A 26,059-nucleotide genomic window follows, 5' to 3' on the forward strand; every position below is an offset into this window, starting at 1 on the left:
ACACCACACTGCTATGAATGTGGTGTAGACCAGCAGTTGTAGCTCCAATTTGACCCCCAGCCTAGGAACTTCCATATGCCATGGGTTTGGCCCTAAAAAAGAAAAAGAGAAAAAGAAAAAACTCAAGCTATCATATTAGTTACCTTTAACTATATACATGAAAGATAAAAATAAAGTTAAATATAAGGTAAACATTGTGTGGAATAATAATAACAATAATCACATCAACACCTAATATATACTTGAGTTCTTTTAAATGTGATGGTTACTCTATTAAACAGTATATACATAAATGTCATTAGTGTTACCTATGTAAAATAAACACTATCATTCCCAACATATAAGATACAGAAATTGCAGCTTAAAGAGTTTATATAATTTGTTTAACCACTTATATACAGTAGAGCTGGAAAGAGTTTTGTATATTCTAAAGTTCACAGACTATTAAAGCTTAATAGCAAAACTTACGTACCTGACATATTCAGAAATAAGATATCCTAACATAACTTTCAAAAATAAATTAAAAACCAAAATCCATTTCCTAAAATCTATAAGGCAAAATCAGTTTCTTTTCTCTCACTTTCACAGAACCTCAGCCATTCTATCCATAGACACGTATAATGCTATTTATTTAAAACTCTATCCCTACTTACTTCTGTAGTCAGTACAGTAAAATTCAGCATCGATCAAGATTCAGATATAAAGCAATTGGCTGCTTTCCTCCACCTAGCTCTGATTCTCAAATGAAAATACAGTAAAGTTCTTATCTTCTAGAGAAGAGAGGTTCATGTACGAGGGCAAAGTGGAGGTAGATATGGCAGATATTGCAGTAGAAATTTGGAGAGTGATTTCCCATGGACCTAGTATTCTTCTAGGCCTAATACATTATATTTGCCCAAGGCAAGAAATTCCTGGAATTCCTGACTTTGCATTGAAAATCTCAAGCCAGACAGAGTGTTTAGGATAATTCTCAATGATATTTAAGCCATTTGCAGCCAACCAGGAGATACCAAACCACCAAAAGCAAAAAGCACAAATAGAAGATCATATACTTTAATCGTTTAATTAATTAAGTTGTCTTCTATGCTTTTTGGGAAATGGTAGGACACCATCAACCTCCTGGAAGAGAGCATAGGCAAAACATTCTCTGATATCCACCTTAAAAATGTTTTTTCAGGTCAGTCTCACAAAGCAACAGAAATAAAAGTGAAAAGAAACCAATGGGACATCATCAAACTGACAAGCTTTTGCACAGCAAAGGAAACCAAAAAGAAAACAAGAAGACAGCTTGCAGAATGGGAGAAGATAGTTTCAAACCATGCAACTGACAAGGGCTTAATCTCTAAAATGTACAAGCAACTTATACAACTCAATAGCAAAAAAGCCAACAACCCAATAGAAAAAATGGGCAAAGGACCTGAATAGATATTTCTCCAAAGAAGATATACAGATGGCCAACAAGCACTTGAAACAATGCTCCACATCCCTGATTATTAGAGAAATCCAAATCAAAACTACCATGAGATACCAGGTCACACCAGTCAGAATGGCCATCACTAATAAGTCCACAAATAACAAATGCTGGAGGGGTTGTGGAGAAAAGGGGAAACCCCCTGCACTGTTGGTGGGAATGTAAGCTGGTACAACCACTATGGAGAACAGTATGGAGGTACCTTAGAAAACTATACATAGAAATACCATATGACCTGGAAATCCCACTCTTGGGCATATATCCAGACAAAACTCCCCTTAAAAAAAGACGCATGCACCCGCATGTTCATTGCAGCAGTTTTCACAATAGCCAAGACTGGAAACAACCCAAATGTCCATCCACAGATGATTAAATTAGGAAGATGTGATATATATACACAATGGAATACTACTCAGCCATAAAAAAGAACGAAATAATGCCATTTGCAGCAACATGGATGGAACTAGAGACTCTCATCCAGAGTGAAGTAAGTCAGAAAGAGAAAGACAAATACCATGTGAAATCACTTATACCTGGAATATAATATATGGCACAAGGGAATCTTTCCACAGAAAAGAAAATCATGGACTTGGAGAATAGACTTGTGGTTGCCAAGGGGGAGAGGAAGGAGGGGAAGAGACTGGGAGCTTGGGGTAAATAGATGCAGAATGTTGCTTTTGTAATGGATTAGCAATGAAATCCTGCTGCGTAGCACTGGGAACTCGGTCTAGTCACTTATGATGGAATATGTAATGTCAGAAAAAGGAATGTATACATATAAGTGTAACTGGATCAAGATGCTGTACAGTAGAAAAAATATACACACAAATAAAAGAAGTATTTAACGAATAAAAAAATAAAAACAAAAAACAAAAAGAGAAAAACCATCTACCTCATCATTATATTTATATAGTAAAACTATTCAACATATATAGTATTAAAAATTCAGTCATATAAAATACAAAATCATTTTATGTGATAATGGCAATGCAAGTGGGAATATAGCAGGTCATGGACAGGATTTCATATCATTTCTGGGGCGCTATGTTGACAATATCCAACTTCTCTATGTTTCTGTGTTTTCACAATTACCTGTACCTTTAAATTTTTAGTGAAGTTTGATACTGGGCAAGATCTCTGATTCTTTTGGGTGTAATATAATAATTGACTCCTTTGTGTTATTCTTGGGACAGTAAAGGTTTTTTTCTTAATACAAGTCTTACTTGTTACATAAGATTGTTCCAAGATATACAATATTTGAGCTATTATTTTACTTGTATATATGTAATAATATTTCTGTATCTGATGTGTTTAGGATTTTTTTTTCCTAAAATTGGCTTTACTGACCACTGTGGTTGCATAGGAAAACTATTTTTTCCTTTTCCCAGTAATAATCTAATTTAATGAGCTCTCTTTATTTCAGTTGACAATCTTAAGAATTTTTTTACGTGGCAGATAAAAGGTGCAGGTAAAATATATTTTATTTCTTTAGATGCATATTTTTAAGAAAAAATAGTTGAAATCTATGAGCTAAGGATCCATCTCAAGAAGTGAGGGAAAAAAGAGAAAATTACATCCAAAATAAGTACAAGTACACAGTAAAGAGGAAAATGTAATAAATTTGGAAAAAAAAATCTAATAAGCTTGGCAAAACATTCAAGCACAAAGAAAATGCAGAAATAAATAATATCAGGAACGAAGAAGGAAACATCACATATCCCAGCGAATAAAAGATAGATTACACAATGAACAATTTCATGGTAATAAATTTGAAAATTTAGGTAAAGTGAACAAATAATGACAAAAATATAAATTGCCAAATTACACAAGAATAAATAGAAAATTTGAATTTTTCTAGACATTTTAAATACAATTAATAAGTAAGAATCATCTCACAAAGAAACTCCTGGCAAAAGTGACCTTCCTGATAAATTCTACAAATTCTTCATAAATAAATAAAACCAAACACTTCCAGAAAATACAAAGGTCAAACATAATTTCTGTCTAGTTTTTTTGAAGCCCACGTAGTCTTGATATCAACATCTGGCAAGGATTTTACAAGAGAGGAAAATTACAAGCCAATACCAATGACTATAGATGAAAAAAAATCTGAAGAAAAATATTAACAAACTGAATCCAGTGATAAATTTAAGATAAGAAAACATAGCCTAGTTGAGATTATACCAGGAATACTATTCCAAGAATGTTATTCAACATAATAACAGAACACAGGCAAATAATAATAGTAATAATATCTAAATACTGTTTTATATGACACAATATGTATTTGTAATCAAAATTTTACCAAATTGAAAACAGAAGTGAACATTCTTAATATAACAAAAGTTTTTGTAAAAAAAATACAATACTTAGAGTGAAATATTAAAAAAGCTTTGCCTTTGAAATCAAAAATTGTTCTAACCTATATGATACCATAGTGGAGGTCTTGGGCATTAAAATTTTTAAAATAACTGAGAACAGAGTTCCCACTGTGGTGCAGAAGAAATGAATCTATTATCCAAGAGATGTGAGTTCAATCCCTGGCCTCGCTCAGTGGGTCATGGATCTGTCATTTCTGTGAGCTGTGATGTGGGTTGCAGATGCAGCTCAGATCCTGTGTTGCTGTGGTTGTGACATAGGCTGGCAGCTGTAGCTCCTATTCAACCCCTAGGCCGAGACCTTCCACACGCCATGGATGCAGCCCTACAAAGCAAAAAATTTAAAAATGAAAATAAAAATAACTAAAACGTATAAGAATTAGGAAAGACAAGTAAAGCTTTTTTTTTAGATGACAGATTATATACATGGAGAATCCAAATGAATCTACACTAGACACTAGACACTAGAATCAATAAGGGAATTCAGTAAAAAAGTTGAGTAAATGTTTACTACGCAAAATATCAGTTGTATTTCTGCCTATATAGTCTTAATATCTAATGCAAGTAAACACTATTAGAACAATCAGTTCTGTAAATGTGTTACTGAAAGCCGTTAAAAGTGATGTGAAGAATATACATGTTTTAAAAAAAAGCACAGTGGACTTAAAAGCTTAAAAGAGCGTAGAACCTTCTCTTGCCGAGAAAAGACATTGTCTCTTAAAAAGAGAGATTTAAGCTAAGACATAAAATGACAAAGAATTAGGCAAAGAATATTCCAATAAGAAGACAAAAGGAATTTTTCTGGAGGTAAAATTTCTAAAAAATGCTAAATTTTACTCAAAAATATATTTACTGAGTCAAACAGGTAAAGCCACTGTTCAACAAATAAGTATCCTCTATGAATCTACTCATACTTTTTTGGTTTTACCATGTCCAATTATTTGTGAATTAATTTTTACTCCAAGTAAATTATACCATTGCATGAAATTATTTATAGAATTAGATATCAAAGAGTGCCAGTAATTTTATAATTCTATTAGTTTCTCTATTACTGACTTTAAAAAAATTTTGGCATTGTTCTGCGTGTAAGCATGAATCAAAACAATGGCAACAAACTACCAGCAGTCACTGAATTTCTCATTGCCACACATTTGCTGTTTTAAAAAGCCAGTAAAATATTGATATTATTGAATCTTAACCCTTTGACCCTCGAATATACACTCTCTCTGACAAAATAAGAAGGGAAACTAAAGCATTTTTTTCATTTTTTAAAGTTTTATTGAAATGTAGTTGATTTGCAATATTGTAATAATTTCTTCTGAATCACAACAAAGTCATTCAGTTAAACATGTATACACATCCATCCTTTTTCAGATTCTTTTCCCACATAGATTGTCACAGAATATTGGGTAGAGTTCTTTGTGCTATACAGCAGGTCTCTATTGACCAGTCATTCCTCAGTATGTATATGCCAATCCCAAAACCCCCATCCATCTGTTCCCTTTAGTAACCAGAAAGTTATCAAAGTCTGTGAGTCTGTTTCTGTTCTGTAAATAAGTTCATTTGTATCCCTTTTTTAGATCCCACATATAAGTGATGATATTTGTCTTTCACTGTCTAACTTTACTTAATATGATAATCTCTAGGTCATCCACTTTGCTGTAAATGGCATTATTTCAATCTTTTTTATGACTGAGTAATGTTCCATTGTATATATGTACCATATCTTGATCCAGTCCTCTGTTGATGGACATTCAGGATGCTTCCATGTCTTGGATATTGTAAAAAGTGCTACAGTGAACACTTTGGCACATGTATCGTTTCAAATTATGGTTTTATCTTGATAGATGCCTAAGAGTGGTATTGCTAGATCATACGGTAGTTCTTATTATTCTTTTTGCGGGGGGGCTTTTTAGGGCTGCACCTACAGCATATGGATGTTCCCTTCATAGGGGTCAAACTGGAGCTACCGCTTCTGGCCTTTGCCATAGCCACAGCAACACTAGATATCAGCCACATCTGTGACCTACGCCACAGCTCACAACAATGCTGGATCCATAACCCACTGAGTAAGGCCAGGGATTGAACCCCTGTCCTCATGGATACTAGTCAGGCTCATTTACACTGAGCCACAATGAGAACTCCTATTTTTAGTTTATTGAGGAAACTCCATACTGTTTTCCATAGTGGTTGCACAAATTTACATTCCCATCAACAGCGTAGTAGCATTGCCTTTTCTCTGCATCCTCTACAGCATTTATTATTTGTGAGCTTTTTGATGATGGCTATTCTATCTGGTGAAAGGTGGTACCTCATTGTAGTTTTGATTTGTATTTATCTAATAATTACACAAGGTGGTCATTTTTTCATGAGTTTTTTGGCCATCTGCATGTCTTTGGAGAAATATTTATTTAGATCTTCTGCCCATTTTTGGATGGGGTTGTTTGTTTTTTGATATTGAGCTGCAGGGGGTGTTTATATATTTTGAAGATCCTTGTCAGTATATATTTTGAAGATTAATCCCTTGTCAGTCACTTCATTTGCAAACATGTTCTCCCATTCTGTGTGTTGTATTTTCATTCTGTTTATGGTTTCATTTGCTGTGCAAAACCTTTTTAATTAGGTCCCATTTATTTTTTTTTTTTTATTTTCATTACTCTAGGAGGTGGATCTGAAAAGATACTGCCACAGTTTGTTTCACAGAATGTTTGGCATATGTTTTCTTCTAAGATTTTTATAGTACCCTGTCTCATATCTAGGTCTTTAATCCATTTTTCCAGTTTTCCCAATACCACTATTGAAGACACTGTATACAATAGAGAAAAGATAATAGTGTTTTTGTAGCACTCCAAGGAAATTTTTGTCCAAAGAAAAGTTCTTCTGCTCAGTTATCTACTGTCTTCATTGCACTCTATTATTTACTTGAAAGAACAATCAACAAACTCTAATAATTGACTTGGATATTTTAATATGACTTGGATATTTGGAATTTTTTTTTCAAAAAATATTAAAATGAAGATTGTCAGTTCAAAGAAGTTGCCAATGATAAAATGCAAGCTTTCAAGTGAAAATTAGAATTTTGGAAAACTTCCATTTATCACCTTCTATAAACTTGACAGCTTCCCAATACTTAAAGGCTTTTCTGATGAAGTAAGTTCTAATATTAACAATTGTGATTTTTTTTAATATTACATAAAGAAGCACCAACATTTGCAAGTTCTGCATAGCTCAATGGACCAATGTTTTCCAAATGACCAATGCATGTATTACAAAACCATACATTGGTGAAAGAGCCAATCATGTGCAAAAATATAGTTTTTATAGATATCAGTGATTTAAACTTGCTGTATTCTAGGTTATTTAAACGTCTCAGTAAACTCAGATGATAAAGATTAGCACCACCACCAAGCAAAATAAAATTTAGCATACATTATCTCATCAAATCCTCCAATATCACTGTAAAATATTCATTACTGTCCTCATTTTCAGAAGAAGGGCCTAAGATTCAAAATTTGAGGTAATTTTCTTAAGGTAATTGCCAAATTTCAGAACTGAAATTCAAACCCAGATCTGATTAGTCCGGAAGCTCTCATAGAACTTTATTCTCCATAAATTCTTGCAATAGAGTTCTTACAAACTCTTTTTATCATTCCTCAAAAGTTTTCTTTAACCCCTCCATCAATTTTTGGAAATTGATACAAATTTTACCAAGTGGTAGTTAGATCCAAAGTAATTTATGGACTCTTTCTTTAGATGTTTGGATTCCTCAATCATTTTTTTTTTAGATTGAAGTTATTTTGACTCATAAAAATACAAATTAAATTGTCACTTTTCTGCTGAGCAAGAATGCTGATTTTGTCCCACACATTGCCAACATATCCAAAGTTAAAACTGAGGAGAGTTGAAGGCAAGTTCCATTATAAACTCTTGAGAGTCAACACTGGAATCCTGTCATCTCTTATAGGAAAGAATATTTTAAGGTTAGACAGAGGTAAGCAATATTTCCCTGGTTTGTACTAAGTTAATGTCCTTGCAGTCTTCTCTTTCACTTGCAAAGAGCAACAGAAAATCCACAGACAGAAACAAATATTTGGACTTACATGCATTCTATAGAATAAAGCAGCAATGCATTTTCTAGAATATGTGACAAGTTATACAAATATGTAATAAACTTATTTAAATACTGTTACACAACTCTTAGAGGAAAACATAGGCTGAACACTCTCCGACATAAACCACAGCAATATCTTCTCAGACCCACCTCCTAGAGTAATGACAATAAAAACAAAAACAAACAAATCGGACCTAATTAAACTTAAAAATTTCTGCACAGCAAAGTAAACCCTAAACAAAATGAAAAGACAACCCACATAATGGGAGAAAATATTTGCAAATGAATCAACTGATAAGGGATTAATCTCCAAAATTTATAAACACCTTCTGCAGCTTCATACCAAAAAAACAAACAACCCCATCAAAAAAATGGGCAGAAGATCTAAACAGACAGTTCTCCAAAGACATGCAGATGGCCAAAAAACACATGAAAAGATGTTCAACATCACTCATTATTAGAGAAATGCAAATCAAAACTAAGGCAAGAATGGCCATCATCAAAAAGTCTACAAACAATAAATGCTGGAGAGGGTATGGAGAAAAGGGAACACTACTACACTGTTGATGGGAATGTAAATTGCATAAACCACTGCGGAAAGCAGAATGGAGATTCCTCAGAAAACTAAAAATAGAATTACCATTTGATCCAGCAATCCCATTTCTGAGCATCTATCCAGAGAAAACCATGACTCAAAAAGATATATTTACCCCAAAACTCATTGTAGGACTATATGCAATAGCCAAGACATGGAAGCAACATAAATGTTCATCAATAGAAGAGTGGATAAAGAAGATGTGGTACATATACACAATGGAATATTAATCAGCCATTAAAAGGAAAGAAATAATGGCATTTGCAACAACATGGAAGGATCTAAAAATTACCATGCTAAGTGAAGTTAGACAGTGAGACACCAACATCATATGCTATTACTTATAGTGGAATCTAAAAATAGGACACAATAAACTTCTTTGCAAAACAGATACTGACTCCCAGACTTTGGAAAAACTTATGCTTTCCAAAGGAGACAGGTTGGGGGTGGTTTACATATCGGTGGATGCACTGGGGTTTGTGATTGAAATGCTATAAAATTGGGTTGTGATGATCAGTACAACTATAAAATGTGATAAAATTCATTGAGTTAAAAAAAAGGCTGTTACACAGATTTACTTCCTAAGGATTAATTGAAGTTAAAGCTCAAGTCAAAATGAGATATATTAGGAAAACTTTTAATATGGCAATAAATTAGTGTATATATTATATATATATATATATATATCAACTTCCATGTGCTACCTTTACTTATAATCTAAATTTCCTCCAGTCACAATTCAATTCAGTAAACATTCATTGATCATTTAGCCCAAGAAAAATTCATTGTGTTCACCATCTCAGCTCCCACATATGAATCATTTCCATTTTTCTACTGAAATCACCCTTTCTCCACCCATAGAACATTGCTGAATTGGTCACACACTTGAATAATTACAAATCCATATTATCTAATTTTAACTAATCTTTGATTTTGCTTAGCATTCTTAAATTAACTCACCTCAATGGCTTTCATCTACTTCCTTTCCATCCCCATTTCCACATTCTATAGACAGCCTTGTTTCAATAATAACACTCCCTATCTGACCTCTATATAGGAAATGATTATTATTAATGGTTGTTGAGAAATAATTATAAACACCATTCCAATCATTCAGGTGTTCTGTCACTCAAGTTGGGCAAAATTTTAATTTATTGTAGAGGAAAATTTAATGTGGCAAAAAGTGTGACCTGTGAATTTTCAGAATTTCTACTTTGATGTCATACTAATCTTCTCAAGTAGATCTTAACCCCATAGGGTTAACATAAATAATGAATGGAATACTTAACATGGCGGATGAGATGGCCAATTTGGAGTCAGGGAGGGAAATTTCATGCCAAGAATGATATAGGATCTGGTAAAAGCTCCAAACTTTCAACTACATCCTTTTGAACCATAGAACTAACTCCCTTTGAATCAAAAATGACTTTTTAACATAAGTTGTATATGGTCAATGGGATTTATAAGACAAGACATCAATGACATTATTTCTTCTGCTAAACTCATAATTTCATCATATCCACTGGACCTAACTCTTAACTGATGGTATCACATTTTTCCCATTATTGGGGTATTAGTCAAGAGTTACATGCAACACAGATGGTATCAGTTGGGATCTACTGGCCTCTTAAAACCTAAACAAAGTCCCATGGGAGTTCCTACTCTGGAATAGTTGGTTAAGAATCCAACTGCAGTGGCCCAGGCTTGAGTTCAATCCTCAGCCAGGAACAGTGAGTTAAAAGGTCTGGTGTTGGGAGTTCCTACCGTGGCTCAGTGGTTAACAAACCAGACAAGTAACCATGTGGTTGCAGGTTCAATCCCTGGCCTCACTCATTGGGTTACAGATCCGGTGTTGCTGTGATCTGTGGTATAGGTCGCAGACGCAGCTTGGATCCATGTTGCTGTGGCTGTGGCGTAGGCCAGCAGCTACAGCTCCAATTCAACTCCTAGCCTGGGAATTTCCATATGTCACAGGTGCGGCCCTAAAAAAAAAAATCCGGGAATTTCCATATGCCACGGTGTGTGGCTGCAGCTCAGATACAATCCCTGGCCTGGGAACTTACATATGCCATAGATGCAGCAATTAAATAAATGAATAAATAAATAAACAAATGAATATCCCATGAAAATTCATGAAAGTGGAAAGCTTTTCTTAAAATTTCAGTAATTTCCCAAGAGATGATATCCTGATGTCACCTCTGCCACTGAGCTTCTTCCTTAAATGCCCTCTTTGTTCCATGTCTTGTTTAGCTAAAAGTAAAACCAAGCTTTCCTATATTTCCACAGCAAAACTAAGCTAAACTAAGCCAAGTACTCAGAGCATTTATAAGCATAGTAGAGTCCATCAAATACTGGGGTTATCTTAAAGAGATGTTTATATCACATATGACCCAGGGTACTTGAAAATAATTAATAAATCTTCCTTTTCTTAAATGTCCTCACTCTTTTCCCCAGGACAAGGGGGTTCATCTCTCTCAGTGCACATCTTTCTCATTTCCCAGATATTCTCATTTCTTTCCTACCCCTTTATCTCTGCCTGTTCTCGCTCCTGGCTTTCTCCACAGCTCCAAATTAGAACACCTCTGTCAGGCAGAGCAGTTAAGCCCTCATCAGCATCTACTCCCAGACACCATAACAGGAAAAAAGCATAATCTACCATTCCTAGGTGTTAGCTGTAAACATAAATGGCACTTTTTTACACTCAGTTTTGAAACTTTCTTATATCAGCCCAGGTGGGTAAACCGTATTCATGTAGGCAATTTCTACAAATTGTCACTACTTCCCTACAATACTGTCCCAGGCTGTATAGAGTTTCATTTTTATGTCATAATTTGGGCCACAAAGAATGGCATCAGAGTATGACTGAGGCAATTTATTTCTATAAAGTTCCTACCTTTTCCCTTCACAGAATTCTTCAAAAGGTCAAAATATTACTCCTGAGCTGGCATGTTGGTCCTTTATTTCTCCCTTGTATTTCTCCCTTTCTGTTTCTTTCTTCCTATATATTTCCTTCTTTGCTTTTCTCTCTCTCTTTCCTCTCTCCCCTTCTCTTCTTTCTTTCTCTTCCTGCACCGCCTCAACTACCACTTCTATCTTGATATCCTTGGAGGGGATCATGTACAAGTTTTGAAAAAAAAATTGTTTTCAGGTGTCTGGTCACAACTATTAACTGGGTATCATTTAAGACAGCTTCAAAAGCATTTGGACAATCAATGGTGACGACTATCACATGCAGTTTTTTGCCTCAGGGACCCTTTCCCTTCTTGATCTAGCCAACTCTTACTTTCCTTGAATTTAAACATCCTTTCTTGGGGGATGCTTCCACTGATCTGTCAAGACAACATCTGAGTTAATATAAGAATTCTCAGCATAATGAGCCCCTGAACCTATAATCACCTCTGTCACCCATTACACCTCATTTATCCCTTTTGTTAGTGGCTTGTCAGTGCCATCAACCTGCACCTTCTGTATACAGAGATCCTGTCTGACTTAACACTCAGCACACGATCACTTCTCTCCCTCTCCCTCTCCCCCTCCCTCTCCCTCTCCCTCTCTCTCTCTCTCTCTCTATATATATATATATATATATATATGATATATGATAAAATAAGATTTTGTGATGATTTCCTTCCAGATAACATAAAATTTTACTTGTCTTTTTAGAATAAAATAGTGAAACAGAATTATTCTAGTTCTTACTTCAAATTACTTCAAAAAAAAATACAAGGAGAATCTCACTCAATGGATCTCAGAACTTCAGTGAAAATATGGGTTTTACAATCATAACAAGAATAGTTGCATTTGTTCTGATGTTAAATACATATTGTTCAAATAGACTATGGTTAATTATCCTGAAGCCAGATCCAGGCTAGCATGAAATAAGTATGACTTGGATGTAACTTAACACATGAGTAATTTTGACAAGGCTAGAGAATTGAGTTGAATCCAAAATTTCAAAAGAAAATCACAAGCAAAAAAGCAATTTTGCAGAGAGATATTTCTAAGTCAATCTATCAGAATCCAATTGTCTAGGTATTCAGTTGCTTTAATCTCCAAATATGCATCTTTATTTTCCAATATCTTTCACCCTTACACTTTTAGAGATAATATATAATCCATCTACCTAGTATATGTACTATATCAAATGATTGTTTTAAAATGTTTGGAACAATATGCGTATTACAAAAAAGTTTCACACCATTTTAACTCAGATAAAAGCCATTTGCTACTACAGCTTTTAGATCTGGAAGTGAAATTCTGAGCTTCAATTCAAGCAGCTGGGATATCCTAGTCTTTTTAGAATCTAAAGTCCAAAAGGAAGCATTAAATCATTGCACAAAGCATACTTTGACAGCTTTGGAGTGGTTAGTAATTTGGCCAACTGAGCATATAGACTTCTGGGCCCATGAGGAACATCGCCAGCTGGTCAGGCTGTCTTTGGCACCTTGGAGAGTTCTCTTAGTGGGGTCCTGGGGCTGGAGAGTAGGGAGAACAGCATTTGTACACAGCCAAAATCCTTTTGCTCTTCCAAAGTTAAATTATTCAGTTGCTTGTTATATAACACAAACTAAGAGAAAATAATTTTACAAAATATGACCATCATCTGGTTATCAACTTGTCATAACCTGTTACAAGTTATAAACCTAGACTCTCCTTTTGAACACAGCAAGCTACTCTCTTTTTTCCCTTATCTGATTCTTTGCCTAATTAGAATTCAAAATTTTAAGATAATAGAGGCTAATTGGACTTCATTAAAATGTCCTGAGTAAAAATCTACCAAATAAATCTCAAATGCCACACTCTGCATATTAAGAGCAACATGAAATTTGCTGCTAAATTGAATGAAAGAAGTACATTATTACTGAAGGCCCAGCACAACAATGTAGTTTAACTAACTGAAAGAAGCCCTTAGATGAACTTATTATTTTAAATGGTGGCTAAATTTCCCTACTAAAAAAAAAAAAAGTTGAAGTTTAGTTAATTTTTTTTTTCATTTTCTGAAAGAAAAAAAAAGTCAGATAGTTGCTAGGCTTAATACTCAAATTGTGGTCTGTTGACCAGTAGCAGCAGCAAGTAACTTGTTAGAAATACTGAGTCTCAGCCCCACCCCAGACCTTCTGAATCAGAATTCACCTTCTGAATAAGCTCCTACTCACAACCCCTGAGAGAATTTGTGCACATATTAAAATTTGAGAAGCACTGATCTGGAGTTTTTTGAAAGTTACTTTAAAAGAAATGTCAATTTTTTTTGTCATTGATCTCAAGTAATGCTACCTCTGTAAATGCCTAATAATTACCCCTTAACAATAAATTCCCACGTAGGAGAGATTACTATTTTCCACAGTATATCTTTTTGGATCACAAAATAATTGAATCCTATATGTATTTGCATCTCTCTGTTTATAAAAAATGAACAGAAGGTACAGAGATATATCCCCTGCCCCCCCCCACATACACAGTTTACCCCACTATCCATATCCTCCACCAGACTAGAGCATTTGTTACAATTGACGAGCCAACATTGTTACAATGTTAATATTAAATTTAATTAAACAATATTAACAAAAGCCCATAGTTTACATTATGGCTCACTCTCAGTGTTGGACATTCTATGGGTTAGACCAACATATAATGATATATAGCCACCCTTATAGTATTTTATAGAGTATTTTCATTAAAAATCCTCTCCGCTCCACCTATTCATCCCTCCCTTCCCCCAACCCCTGGCAACCACTGATGATTTTACTGTCTCCATGGTTTTGCATTTTCCATAACAAGATACAGTTGGAATTATAGAGTATGTCCTTTTCAGAATGGCTTCTTTCATTTATTTATTTATTTATTTATTTTAGGAAGATGTGGTATATATACACAATGGAATACTACTCGGCTTCTTTCATTTAATATAACATTTAAGTTTCCTCCATGTCTTTTCTTGGCTTGATGGCTCTTTTTTGGCACTAAATAATATTCCATTATCTGATGTACCACAGTTTGTTTAGTTATTCACCTAATGAAGGACATCTTGATCACTTCCAGGTTTTGGCAATTATGAATAAAGTTGCTATAAATACTCATGTGACAGTTTTTGTGTGAACATAAGTTTTTTTAACCTTCTTTGAGTAAATGCCAAAGACTGTAATTATTGAATTACATGGTAAGAATATGATGAGTTTTGTAAAAAATCACCAAACTAGCTTCCGAAGTGGTTGTACCATTTTGTATTTTACCAGAAAAGAATAAGAGTTCCTGTTGCTCCACATTCTTGCCAGTATTTGGCCCTGTCAGTTTCTGGATTTTGGCCATCCTAGTAAGTGTGGAGTGATAACTCATTGTTTCAAGTTGCATTTCCCTGACATGATGTAAAGCATCTATTCATATGAGGTTGTTTATTTTTTTATATCATTACTCTATGAAATTTCCTTTGCACAATGTCCTAACTAGATTTCCAGTTGCTTTTATCCTTAAAAGTGTTATGACAGAATCCGTGTTAGTTGTGCCATAACACAGCCACCCTGAGTTGTGATAATTTAGAATAACTTTTTTTTGAAGTTTTATTGAAGTATAGTTAATTTACAAGGTTGTAATAATTTCTTCTGCACAACAAAGGGACCCAGTCATACATATACACTCAACCATTCTCTCTGATTCTTTTCCCACATAGATTATCACAGAATGCTGGGTAGAGTTCTCTGTGCTATAGAGCAGATCCCCATTGGCCAATCATTCCACAGACCTCATTGTGTATGTGCCAATCCCAAACCCCTTTTTATACAGATAGGAACCACTGTAGCCTCTTGTTCAAGGACATTTTCCTCTTATTCCTCTTTATATAGATGCAGGTTGTATATTTTAATACCTAAATAGATTAGTGGGGTTGAAATTTATTTAAATCTTAAGATGTACAAAGAAGGAAACTTGCTTATTTTTATAAAGAACATAAGACTTTCTCATAAGGTCACAGACACTCTTCCCTCAATATCATCAAATGCGTCTGTCCATTAATGTGAAATAGTTTGATTAAAGTAAGTTTCTCAGTTAAATAAGGCTCAGTCATACCAATTTTCTGTCCATTCCACTTCCTTTTGGAACTTGGTTTGGGTATGTGCTGGGGAAGGTTGGGTCGGAATTCTTCTCACCAGCTGATTGATATCATGTTCCTGTCACAAGGTGGCTGTAGGTCTACACAGGCAACTACACTGGCATCTATTGAGGCAAGACTTCTTATTTTGGTTATGTCATCAGCTCTTGCTGACTGCCTTTCCCTTGGGTCATCCAGATTTCTACCCTAGCAGCCTTCTCTTCCCCCTCCAGGATTGTCCATCCCTTCAGTCCTTTCAGCATCTCATTGTCTCCTCACCAGTGTTCGTGAAATTTTATGGACTTCGTACATGTTAGACACAGACCATGTGGAACCAATGGCATTAGTTCCAGGTTATCTCTAGACATCTTTGTCCACAAACACTGTGCTATTATTCTTAAGTCATGTTAAAAGAAGCCCAGTTTAGGTCTTACTGTAACAATGATTCTCAAGAATCATCTAGGTATTTATCTAAATATTTGTTTTATTTTATTTTATTATATTGTATGTTTTATTTTGTCTTTTTAGGGCTACACCCATGGCATATGGAGGTTTCCAGGCTAGGGGTTGAATTGGAGATGTATCCACTGGCCTATGCCACATCCACAGCAATGCCAGATCCAAGCTGTGTCTGCAATATATACCACAGCTCATGGCAATGCCAGATATTTAACCCACTGAGCAAGACCAGGGATCAAACCTTCATCCTCGTGGATCCTTGTCAGATTCATTTCCATTGAGCCAAGATGGGAACTCCTAGATATTTATTTTAAATACTTAGACCTTGGCTTCAAGTCAGGAATTTCAATTTAGACAGTCTGAGTTTGATAGAGACCTCGAACCAGTATTTTGTAAAAACTCTCCAGGTGACTCTAATGTGCAATCCAAGTTGTTCATCACTGCCCTAGAGGGTGAAGCTTCCTCAAAAGTTATCTGGATGTTCCTAGAGCCTTCATATCCTTATGGACATATTCATACCAAGGATGAGAGTGGATGAAGACAGTTCTGGAGCTCATCTAACATCCTATTTTTCTATATCTCTCCTTTCCCCCATATGCCTCCATTGTATATCATCCTGCTTCTCAAAGTAGTATTTATCCTGCTATTTTCTCTGAAACCAATGTAATATTTGGTTATATATTAACCAAATATAATATGGTACCAATATGTATCTTCCTTACATATGTCTCCTTAAGGTAGCATCAAACAGTAGTTTTCATAAAAATCAAGTAAGATATTAACAAGAAGGCAGGTTTTCTTGTAAATAACTGAATTCCTATACCAATCTCATTTTTAAAAAACATCTTTTACACAGATTTCCACAATTCTGTGGATGTATACTATTTGTTTCCTGTTGGTATCACTTCCTTAAACTTATTTTTCCTCCAGAAATAATTGATTAAAATGTATTGATTAAAAGTCTGAATGGAAATTCTCATTGTGGCTCAGTGGTAATGAACCCAACTAGTGTCCATGAAAATGTAGGTTCAAACCCTGGCCTTGCTCAGTGGGTTAAGGATTTGATGTTGCCATGAGCTGTGGTGTAAATTACTAACATGGCTCAGATCCTGACATGGAGCACTGAGAATTGATCAAATTCTTTTTGTACTGAGTTTCACTTATTCTTCCAGGCACACATACACACACACCCACTTACCCATATGTACACATGTCAACTTTGCTTTCAAAAGAAGACATCATTAGGAGTTCCCACTGTGGCACAGTGTGTTAACGCTCTGATGTTGCCACAGCTGTGGCATAGGTCATAGTTGTAGCTTTGATTCAGTCCCTGGCCTGGGAACTTCCATATGACACTCATGCAAATATAATAAAATATAAAAATTTTTTTAAAAATTAAATTAAAAAAAAGAAATCATTACCTTTTCACTTCCTCTTTGACAATTTTAGGCAGTCTGGTTTTTTTCTTAATGAATATTTTAGGATATTGCTTTATAAATGCATTGTGAGCTGACAGGATATTGGTCCGGCTTTCAAAAAAAGAGAGAGAAATTAAATTATAAGCTTCATAAGATAATAGATTCCAAAAGGAAAGATTTTTAACTCAATATATACAACTTAATCCTATACTATTCGATCTAAGAATCCAATGACAAAAATATGAAACATTTTATACTTTAAAAATAGCCATATAAAAATTGTATATAGTGTCCTTCATTAGAAAATATTTTAAGAATGTGAAATTTATGGTAATTGCCAAAATTTTAATTTTTAAGCTTAGCCTTTTTAAAACTTAGATTTCTGTAGTTGGTTAAAGCTCTTGTATAAAATATACCACATAATTAAAATTCCCCCAAAATGATTCATCTATAGATTACATATACACTAGTAGAAGGTATATTTATATGAATCTTTGAAATAACTTATGAAAGTTTGGTGCTCTATTGTTTTGAGACTGGACTACAGATGTATTAGACCAAAATGTCCGCATTTCCCAAATCCGAATCACCGGAATTATCTGCAATTTTTTTTAACAAGTAGAGATTTATAATCCTTTTACTGATGAAGCAAGAGCTCCAAAGTTAGAGTATGGGTAGATTTCTCTATTTTAAATATCAGCCTCCATGTGATTCTTAACTGCAGTCAAGTTTCAATCTACTGTGAATACTAAAAATGTAAATAAAAAGATTCACGGGAATATAGAAAATTGTCATTCCATGTCAGGTAAAGATATTTGTTTCTGGAAAATCTGCCCTATTCAATTTTCAATTGATAACAACCATGAAAATGGTCAGTTTTTTTTTTAATGCAGAACATTCAACTTGATGCTTTATTTCAATAATCATCAAAACAATCATAAAAATTGAAAACTTACAAACATCTTAATATTTGCCTCCTGACAATGAATATGAAAATCCTTGAGAAGGCTTTTCTTACTGCATTGTCAATGTAAATATTAACAACACATTTTAAAATATTTATAACAAATTTTTTTCCCTGGGCCAGAGTTCATAAAACACCATGTTAATTCTTTACACAAAACAAATGCTATTTAGAATCCTATTTAATTTAATTTGACTTGATTCAAATAATGCAATGTGAATATGATTTAATATGTCATTAGGAATTTTCATCCCTGCTCACACCATAGAGATACATTGACCAAAAACATACTTTTTTTAATCTCCAACCACTAAAATCATTGGAAGATTTCCCAAGATCTTTCTCCCTTTTTTCCCTATTTGTAACTCATATTCTACAAATATCCGTTTTACAAGTTTACCTGTTATATTTTGGGTACTTGTTATATGCCAAACATTGTGTGCTAAGGTCTTGACATTGTTTTGTCTTATTGTATATTTATATTTTGGTATTGTTTAATTCTCACTTTACACACTAAGTATGCAACTTAATAACTCAATTCATATAACTAGTAAATGGATGACAAAGGGCACTATGAAAAATGAATTGGCTTCTGAACCAATTCTCTAAACCTTTTAGATATACTGTCCCCCTAAATAATAAAACATACTGGTTATTAACAATTGTCAGGCATTATTATAGGAAGTTTACTTGCATCAGATCTTTTCATCTTTACACCAATATATTAGCTTATATCCTATCACCTCCGTTTTGTAGTTAATAAAACCAAGGCCCAAAGCAGTATGAAAGTGTGATATTTTTATTTTTCTACATGGAGCCCATGCTAAAAGATTTGGAACATTATTCCAGTCTGTGCTCTAGATAAATCACCCTTGGAGTGGCCAGTAAGTATATACCAAAATGCCAAAACCTTCACTCTTGTCCTTTGCAATGTGTATGACTGAAATGTCTGCTTCATCTGCTTCATCCTCAAGAATTTTCAAGATGTGGTGGCTGGTATACATGTACCTGGTGTTTATAACTTGTACCTGCAAAGTAATTGGTCCAAGAAGGGAAAGATGTGGAAGATTGAAATGAAAGATGCTAGTCAAATTCCAGAGCTAAATATGACTATCAGAATGAGACCCTAAGTGTTCTATGGTAGATATTCTGTGTCATAAAATGTGACTTAGCAGTTATTCTTATTTCTAACTCTATTGTTAAAACAAAAACATATAGTCCTATATGTTCAGTAGGAATACATTTTTTTGTCCAAAACCATGTGAAACCACAGATCAGGAGAAAATATTTGCAAATGAAGTCACTGACAAGTAAATAAACTCCAAAATATACAAACAACTCCTGCAGCTGCAGTATCAAAAATACAAATAACCCAATCAAAAACTGTTTATATCTAAACAGACATTTCTACAAAGAAGACATACAGATGGCCAAAAAATACATGAAAGGTGATTAACATCATTAATTATTATATAAATGCAAATCAAAAATACTATGAGGTTTCACCTTACACCAGCCAGAATGGCCATCATCAGAAAGTCTACAGACAAAAAATTCTGGAGAGGGTGTGGAGAAAAAGGATCCTTCCTACACAATTGGTGGGAATGTAAATTTGTGCAACCACTACAAAAAACAGTACAGAGAGTCCTCAAAACCTTAAGACAGAACTACCATATGATCCAGCACTTGTGGGCACCTATATGGAGAAAACCATGATTCAAAGACACATGCACCCATATGTTCATTGCAGCCCTATTCACAATAGCCATGACATGGAAGCAACCTAAATGTCCATAAACAGAAGAATGGATTTAAAAAGTGGTACATATGTACAATGGAATATTACTCAGCCATAAAAAATAATTAAATAATGCCATTTGTAGCAATATGGATGGATCTAAAGATTATCATACTAAGTGAAGTTAGTGAAAGAGAAGCATCATATGATACCACTTATATGTGGAATCTAAAAGAGATTGCAAATGAACTTATTTTCAGAATAGATACAGATTCACAGACTTTGAAAAACTTACATTACCAAAAGGGATGATTGTGGGGCAGAGGGAGGGATGAACTGTGTTTGGGATTGGCTTATGCACACTGAGATATATGAAACTATTTGCCAAAAGGGACCTGCTGTGTAGCACAGAGAACTCCACCTAATATTCTGTGATAATCTATATTCAGGATAATCTATAACCTGAAAGAGAATGGATGCATGTACATGTATAACGGAATCACTTTGTTTTCCAGCAGAAAATATCACAACATTGTAAATCAATTATACTTCAACAAAACTTTAAAAAATGAAAAAAAATCTGCAAATGAACACCTCTAAATATGAATAAGAGACGTGGATTAGAATAAACATGAAATAAATATAATCAGAAAGCCAGAGTCAAAGAAAGATTTAGAATTATAGTCGGGTTGGAGAATAAATCGTGGATCCAAATAACCATTTTATATTTGAATACTTTCCAGAAGATACTTTCATAATTTCCCAGATTATGAATAAATACTGCCTATGAACAAAATTCTCCACTCCATTAAAGTTCATCTGCAAGGAATTTTTTTCCCATAAGGAAAAAATATCCCAACTTTCTCAAGAAGATGAAGGAGAAATACATGCAAAACCTATAGATCTAAGAGATCAATCAAGATGTCAGAGTAAGAGCAATGGAACTCATCTCCCCTTAGCAAATACATCAAGAAATACATAGATAGTATGAGGAAAAAGAATAGGTCATCATGGGTACAAAAAAAAAAAATGGACTATAAAACTAAATCAACAATACCTTAACAAAAGTCAAATTAAAAAACAGAAAAATATATCAGTATGAAGAATGATCCTCACTGAAAACAAATGTGAAATTGGAAGGAATTCTGTACAACCAAGGCTGGTAGGAAGGGGAGAAAAGTGATGGAGTCCGGCCTGTACCCATGGGAAGGGTCTCAAAGGAAAAGAAAGATAACAAAATAAGACACTGCCCTGGAAAGTGAGTGGTGAAAATCCAGACTGTGTGCCCCAGTCCAGATGCCTTACATGGGTGGGAACCAGCCCCTTTGGCTGGTTGAAAGATTTATAGGACTAAAAGGAGGACTGCAGGAAGCCTGGATTCCACTTTTAAGGGACATGCACTCTGGCTTTCCCCCAAGGCAAGGAAGAGAAAGATCTACTCTAGACACTGCTGATTTCTTATGATCACCTTGACAAGCACCCCAGCCTCAGTCGAACAAACACTACAGCCTTGCTCACTCCATGTCACAGTGTGGCACTGGATCTGGAGAGGCCAAAACACAGAAAGACCCAACTTTGGGAAGCAGAGGCAATATGGCACCAGGGAAAAACTCAATATGTGAAATAAAAAGCACACTAGAAGGAATAAAGAGCAGAATAAGTGATAGAGAAGAATGTGTAAGTGATCTGCAAGAGAGAATAATGAATGGAAATTACCCAATCAGAATAGAAAATGATGATGATAGATAAATAGATAGATAGATAGATAGATAGATAGATAGATAGATAGATAGATAGATAGATGATAGATTAAGGCAATTTAAGATAGCTCTGTGATAAAGTTATGTACATCACCTCTTGAATTATAGGGGTCTCAGAAAGAGAAGAGAAAGAGGAGAACACAATATATTTGAGGAAATAATGGCTGAAAACTTCCCAAACCTGAAGAAGGAAATAGATATCAATGAAAGGAAACAGAGTTTCCCATACAAGATGAAGCCATAGCAAGACACATCATAATTAGAGATCATAGAGAAAATACATAAAATAGAGACAAAAACAATATAAAAGAAAAATGAAACAAATTTTTTAAAGATAAAAAAAAATTGATAAGTATTTACCTAGGCTGATCATGAAGAAAAGAGAGGAGAAAAGAGATGGCAGTGGAGGAGTAGGACACGAGGCTCACTTACTTCCACAAATTTTTTGAAATCCATCTATATGTGGAACTACATGCCCCCAAAAATTGTTGAATGCTTACAAAAAAACCCAGGATTCCAATAGAAAGAGAAAATCTTCACAAGACTGTGTAGGACAAAAGAAAGAAGAAAAAAAAAAAGGAGAAAAAAAAAATGCACATTGACACAAGCCCATGGGAGGGAGCAGGAAAAGGAGGAAAAACTAACAAACAAACAAGCAAAACTCTGCATCCTGGAAGTCACCCACACCAGCGAGGAGACCAGCTGAGACAGAGGAGGAACTTTGGAGTTTTGGAGGAGAACACAGCAATCAGACTAAAGTAGTTAAAATGGAAATGGTCCTCTACAAATGGTTAGTGTCATCACACAGCACTTCCCAACCATAAGCAAGGGCAGACAGGGGCCAGGAACTGAAATTCCAACTTTGGAGATCAGACTCAGACAGAAAACTGGGGCTGGCTACTGGTGGAAAACTAGGATTGGTAGCCCAGAGAGAGCCTGGAGGGACTGAAGTCTAGAATGACCACATTTGAAGTTGTAAGCTGAGGAATCCTACTCAGGCTTGGAGACTAGATGCCATTGTTAGGAGGTGCTGGAGAGAAGGAATGGGATCCACCACTACAGTTTTATCCCCTACAAGTGTTCTTAGACTGCAAGACCACAACTTCCCCAGCTCCAGGGTTTATCCTCAAGCAGTGGCTGCTCAGCAGCAGTTGTGAAGTAGCCCAGAGTCATTAAGACTACAGAGAAAGTGGAGCAAGCAGAGGGACATCTTTGAGCAGATAGAGGAAACTTGGGAATAGTGCAGTCCACACAGCCACAGCCAGCAGCTATGTGGAGGAGTGCAGGAGTGACTGCTGTAACAGTACAGAAGGCTGAGGGGGGGGGTCTAAGAAGACCCTTTGTGTAGGTGAAGAGCCCCTTTTTCCCCTCTGGGACAAGTATTTTTGGAAAATGTGGATGATCTGGGAATTCAGCAGGAGGTCTCCTGAGTTGATGGAGACCTCCAGATTTCCTAGGGGGTAGAGAAAGTTATTTCTGAAGCAGCAGGGAGGGGCAGAATTCTGCAAGTTCCCCCCGGGGTGGGCATAGGGCCGCTATCTCCTATCAGGGTGGAGAAGTTTACCTCAGAAACAGGGAAAGTTCCTAGATATCCACATAGGGTCTTCTGGGCAGGTGCAGACCTGCAATTTGCCTAGGGGAGAGAAGGGGATTTTGGAAACAGCACAGACTGTCTGGAATTCTGCAAGGGGACATCCTGAGCTGACAGAGACCCACATATTTCCTAAGGGATAGAGAAAGTTATTTCTGAAGCAGGGGGGAGGGTCAGGATTCCAAAAGGGGCCTTTGGGATAGTCACAGAATTGCAATCTGCCTAAGGGACAGAGAGTTATTAGGGAAACAGCATGGACTCTCCAGGTTCTATAAGGGAATTCCTGGTTGGGCAGAGAGCTGTGATTTGCCTAGAGGGTGGTGAAAAGTATCTTGGAAGCAGCACAAAGAATCCTAGAAATTTGCAAGAGACTTTATGGGCAGGTTGAGAGCTGTGAAAAGACTGTTGAACTGGTAAAGCTATTTCAGAAACAGCACAAAAGACCCTGGGGATCACAAAAGGCCTAGTGGGAGGGTAAGGAGCTACAGTCTGCATAGGAGATGGAGAAAGTGAACTTGGAAACAGCACAAAGGATCCTGGGACTTGCAAGAGGCCAGGTGGGTGGGCTGAAAGCCCCAAAAGGCCTAGTGAAGGGGCAAAGTGAACTTAGAAATAATATGCACAGCTCAGGTGAATGTTATTCACATTCTGGTGAATTGGCAGAGTGATCTTAGGAAAAGCACAAGCTCTGTGATTCGTGCCAACAATCAACCAGCGGGCTGCAGAAGCAGCTTGTGTTGCATGGCTGGCCAAAGGTGTTAAGAGGGACCCCCAACATGCATTTTTATAGTTCAACAGCTATAGGGAGCTCTCTACCATCAGCTGGTAGGGGGAGGGACCACTGGAATGGAGGAGGTCTTACAGCTACAGAGAAAGCCTTTAACAACAGTTAGGGAGCAGGCCCTTCCCCTAGGGCTACAGAGAATGCCTCCTAGACTGGCCAAACTAAGGGAGTGACTACAGAGAGGCACCTATACCCCAGCTGCAGAGAGCTAGAACCTCGAACATCCCTGACAAAGGAAGGGACTGCAGGATCAAGTGCTAATATTACAAATCACAGAAAACAGTACTGAGAGCTGCCTGGAAGCAGGATTAGTCAAAGGAGCCAGGCCTGACCACCACCACCACCCCTGGCATGAAAGAAATCCTGTGAACCATTAACTACTACCAACATTCACAAGGACCTCATCCCTAATAGCCACCTAGATTCACAGAGGTAGTGTAAAAAAACTGCTCCCATCTCATGCTCTATCTAGGTACATGTGAGCCACTGACAGCCTTGCAAACTTCAAGAAAGACACCAACCATGACATCTGCATACCTGAGATAGAGGGGACAATATACATACAGAAAGTTAGACATTATTTAATTTAGTTAGACAAAGAAATAATAATCAGACAATGGAAAAAGACAAAAACATAAAAACAACTAAATGAAGAGGAGATAGGTAATCTACCTGAAAAAGAATTCAGAGTGTTGGTAGTAAAAATGATCCAAGGCCTTGGGAAAAAAATGAAGACACAAATAGAAAAGTTACAAGAAATGTTTAACAAAGAGCTAGAGGACCTAAAGAAAAAGCAAACTAAGATAGCACAACATCTGAAATGAAGAATACACTAGAAGGAATCAACAGCAGGATAACAGAGGAAGAAGAACAAATAAGTGGCATGGTGGAGATCACAGCCACAGAAAAAAATAAATAGAAAATAATAAAAAGAACTGAGGCAAACCTAAGAGATTTCTGGGTCAACATTAAATGTACCAACATTGACACCATATGGGTTCCAGAAGGAGAAGAGAGAGAAAAAGGGCCATAAAAAATACTTGAAGAGATTATAGTTGAAAAATTCTCTAATATGGGAAAGTAGACAGTCACTCAAGTCGAGGAAACAGAGAATTCCACACAGGATGAACACAAAGGGAAACACAGCAAGACATATACTAATCAAACAGACAAAAAATAAATACAAAGAAAAATATTTAAAGCACCAAGGGAAAAGCAACAAATAATATACAAAAGAACTTCCATAAGGATAACAGCTGCTCTTTCAGCAGAGACTATGCAAGCTAGAAGGAAGTGTCAAGATATATTTAAGGTGATGAAGGGGAGGAACCAAGAACCAAGGATACTATACCCAGAAAGGCTGTCATTCAAATTTGAGGGAGAGATCAAAAGATTTTCAGACAAGCAAAAGCTAAGAGAATTTAGCAACTCCAAAACAGCCCTACAGCAACTACTAAAGGATCTTCTCTAAGCAGAAAAGATATATCACAAATAGAAACAAGAAAATTTCAAAAGAGAAAACTCATCAGTAAAGACAAAGATAATATAAAGGTAGAAAATCACCCATTGACAAAATATCAAAACTAGGAGACCTAAGAAGAGGAGAAGACAAATGGAAAACTTCGAAAAAGCATTAAAAAAATAAACAAACTGCAAACAAAAGCAATTAGTAGACACACACATAAAAAAGAAAAAGCAATCCAGACACA

The 26,059-nt window shown here is 35.6% G+C and overlaps 1 protein-coding gene across 2 annotated transcripts in view; it reads right to left on the minus strand.

Moving 5' to 3' along the window:
- Positions 1-26,059, minus strand: part of CNBD1 (cyclic nucleotide binding domain containing 1) — a 563,418-nt gene that overhangs the window by 479,187 nt on the left and 58,172 nt on the right. For both annotated transcript variants that reach the window (XM_085024296.1, XM_085024295.1), the window contains exon 3: positions 17,517-17,624. In XM_085024296.1, the coding sequence (XP_084880422.1) occupies positions 17,517-17,624 (108 nt within the window). The remainder of the gene's footprint in view (positions 1-17,516; positions 17,625-26,059) is intronic.

The sequence above is a fragment of the Sus scrofa genome, chromosome 4, assembly GCF_054392235.1.
Source record: "Sus scrofa isolate SSC_HxYL_T2T_F1_AM1 chromosome 4, Sscrofa_HxYL_maternal_Yorkshire_Landrace_v2.0, whole genome shotgun sequence".
Taxonomy (NCBI): domain Eukaryota; kingdom Metazoa; phylum Chordata; class Mammalia; order Artiodactyla; family Suidae; genus Sus; species Sus scrofa.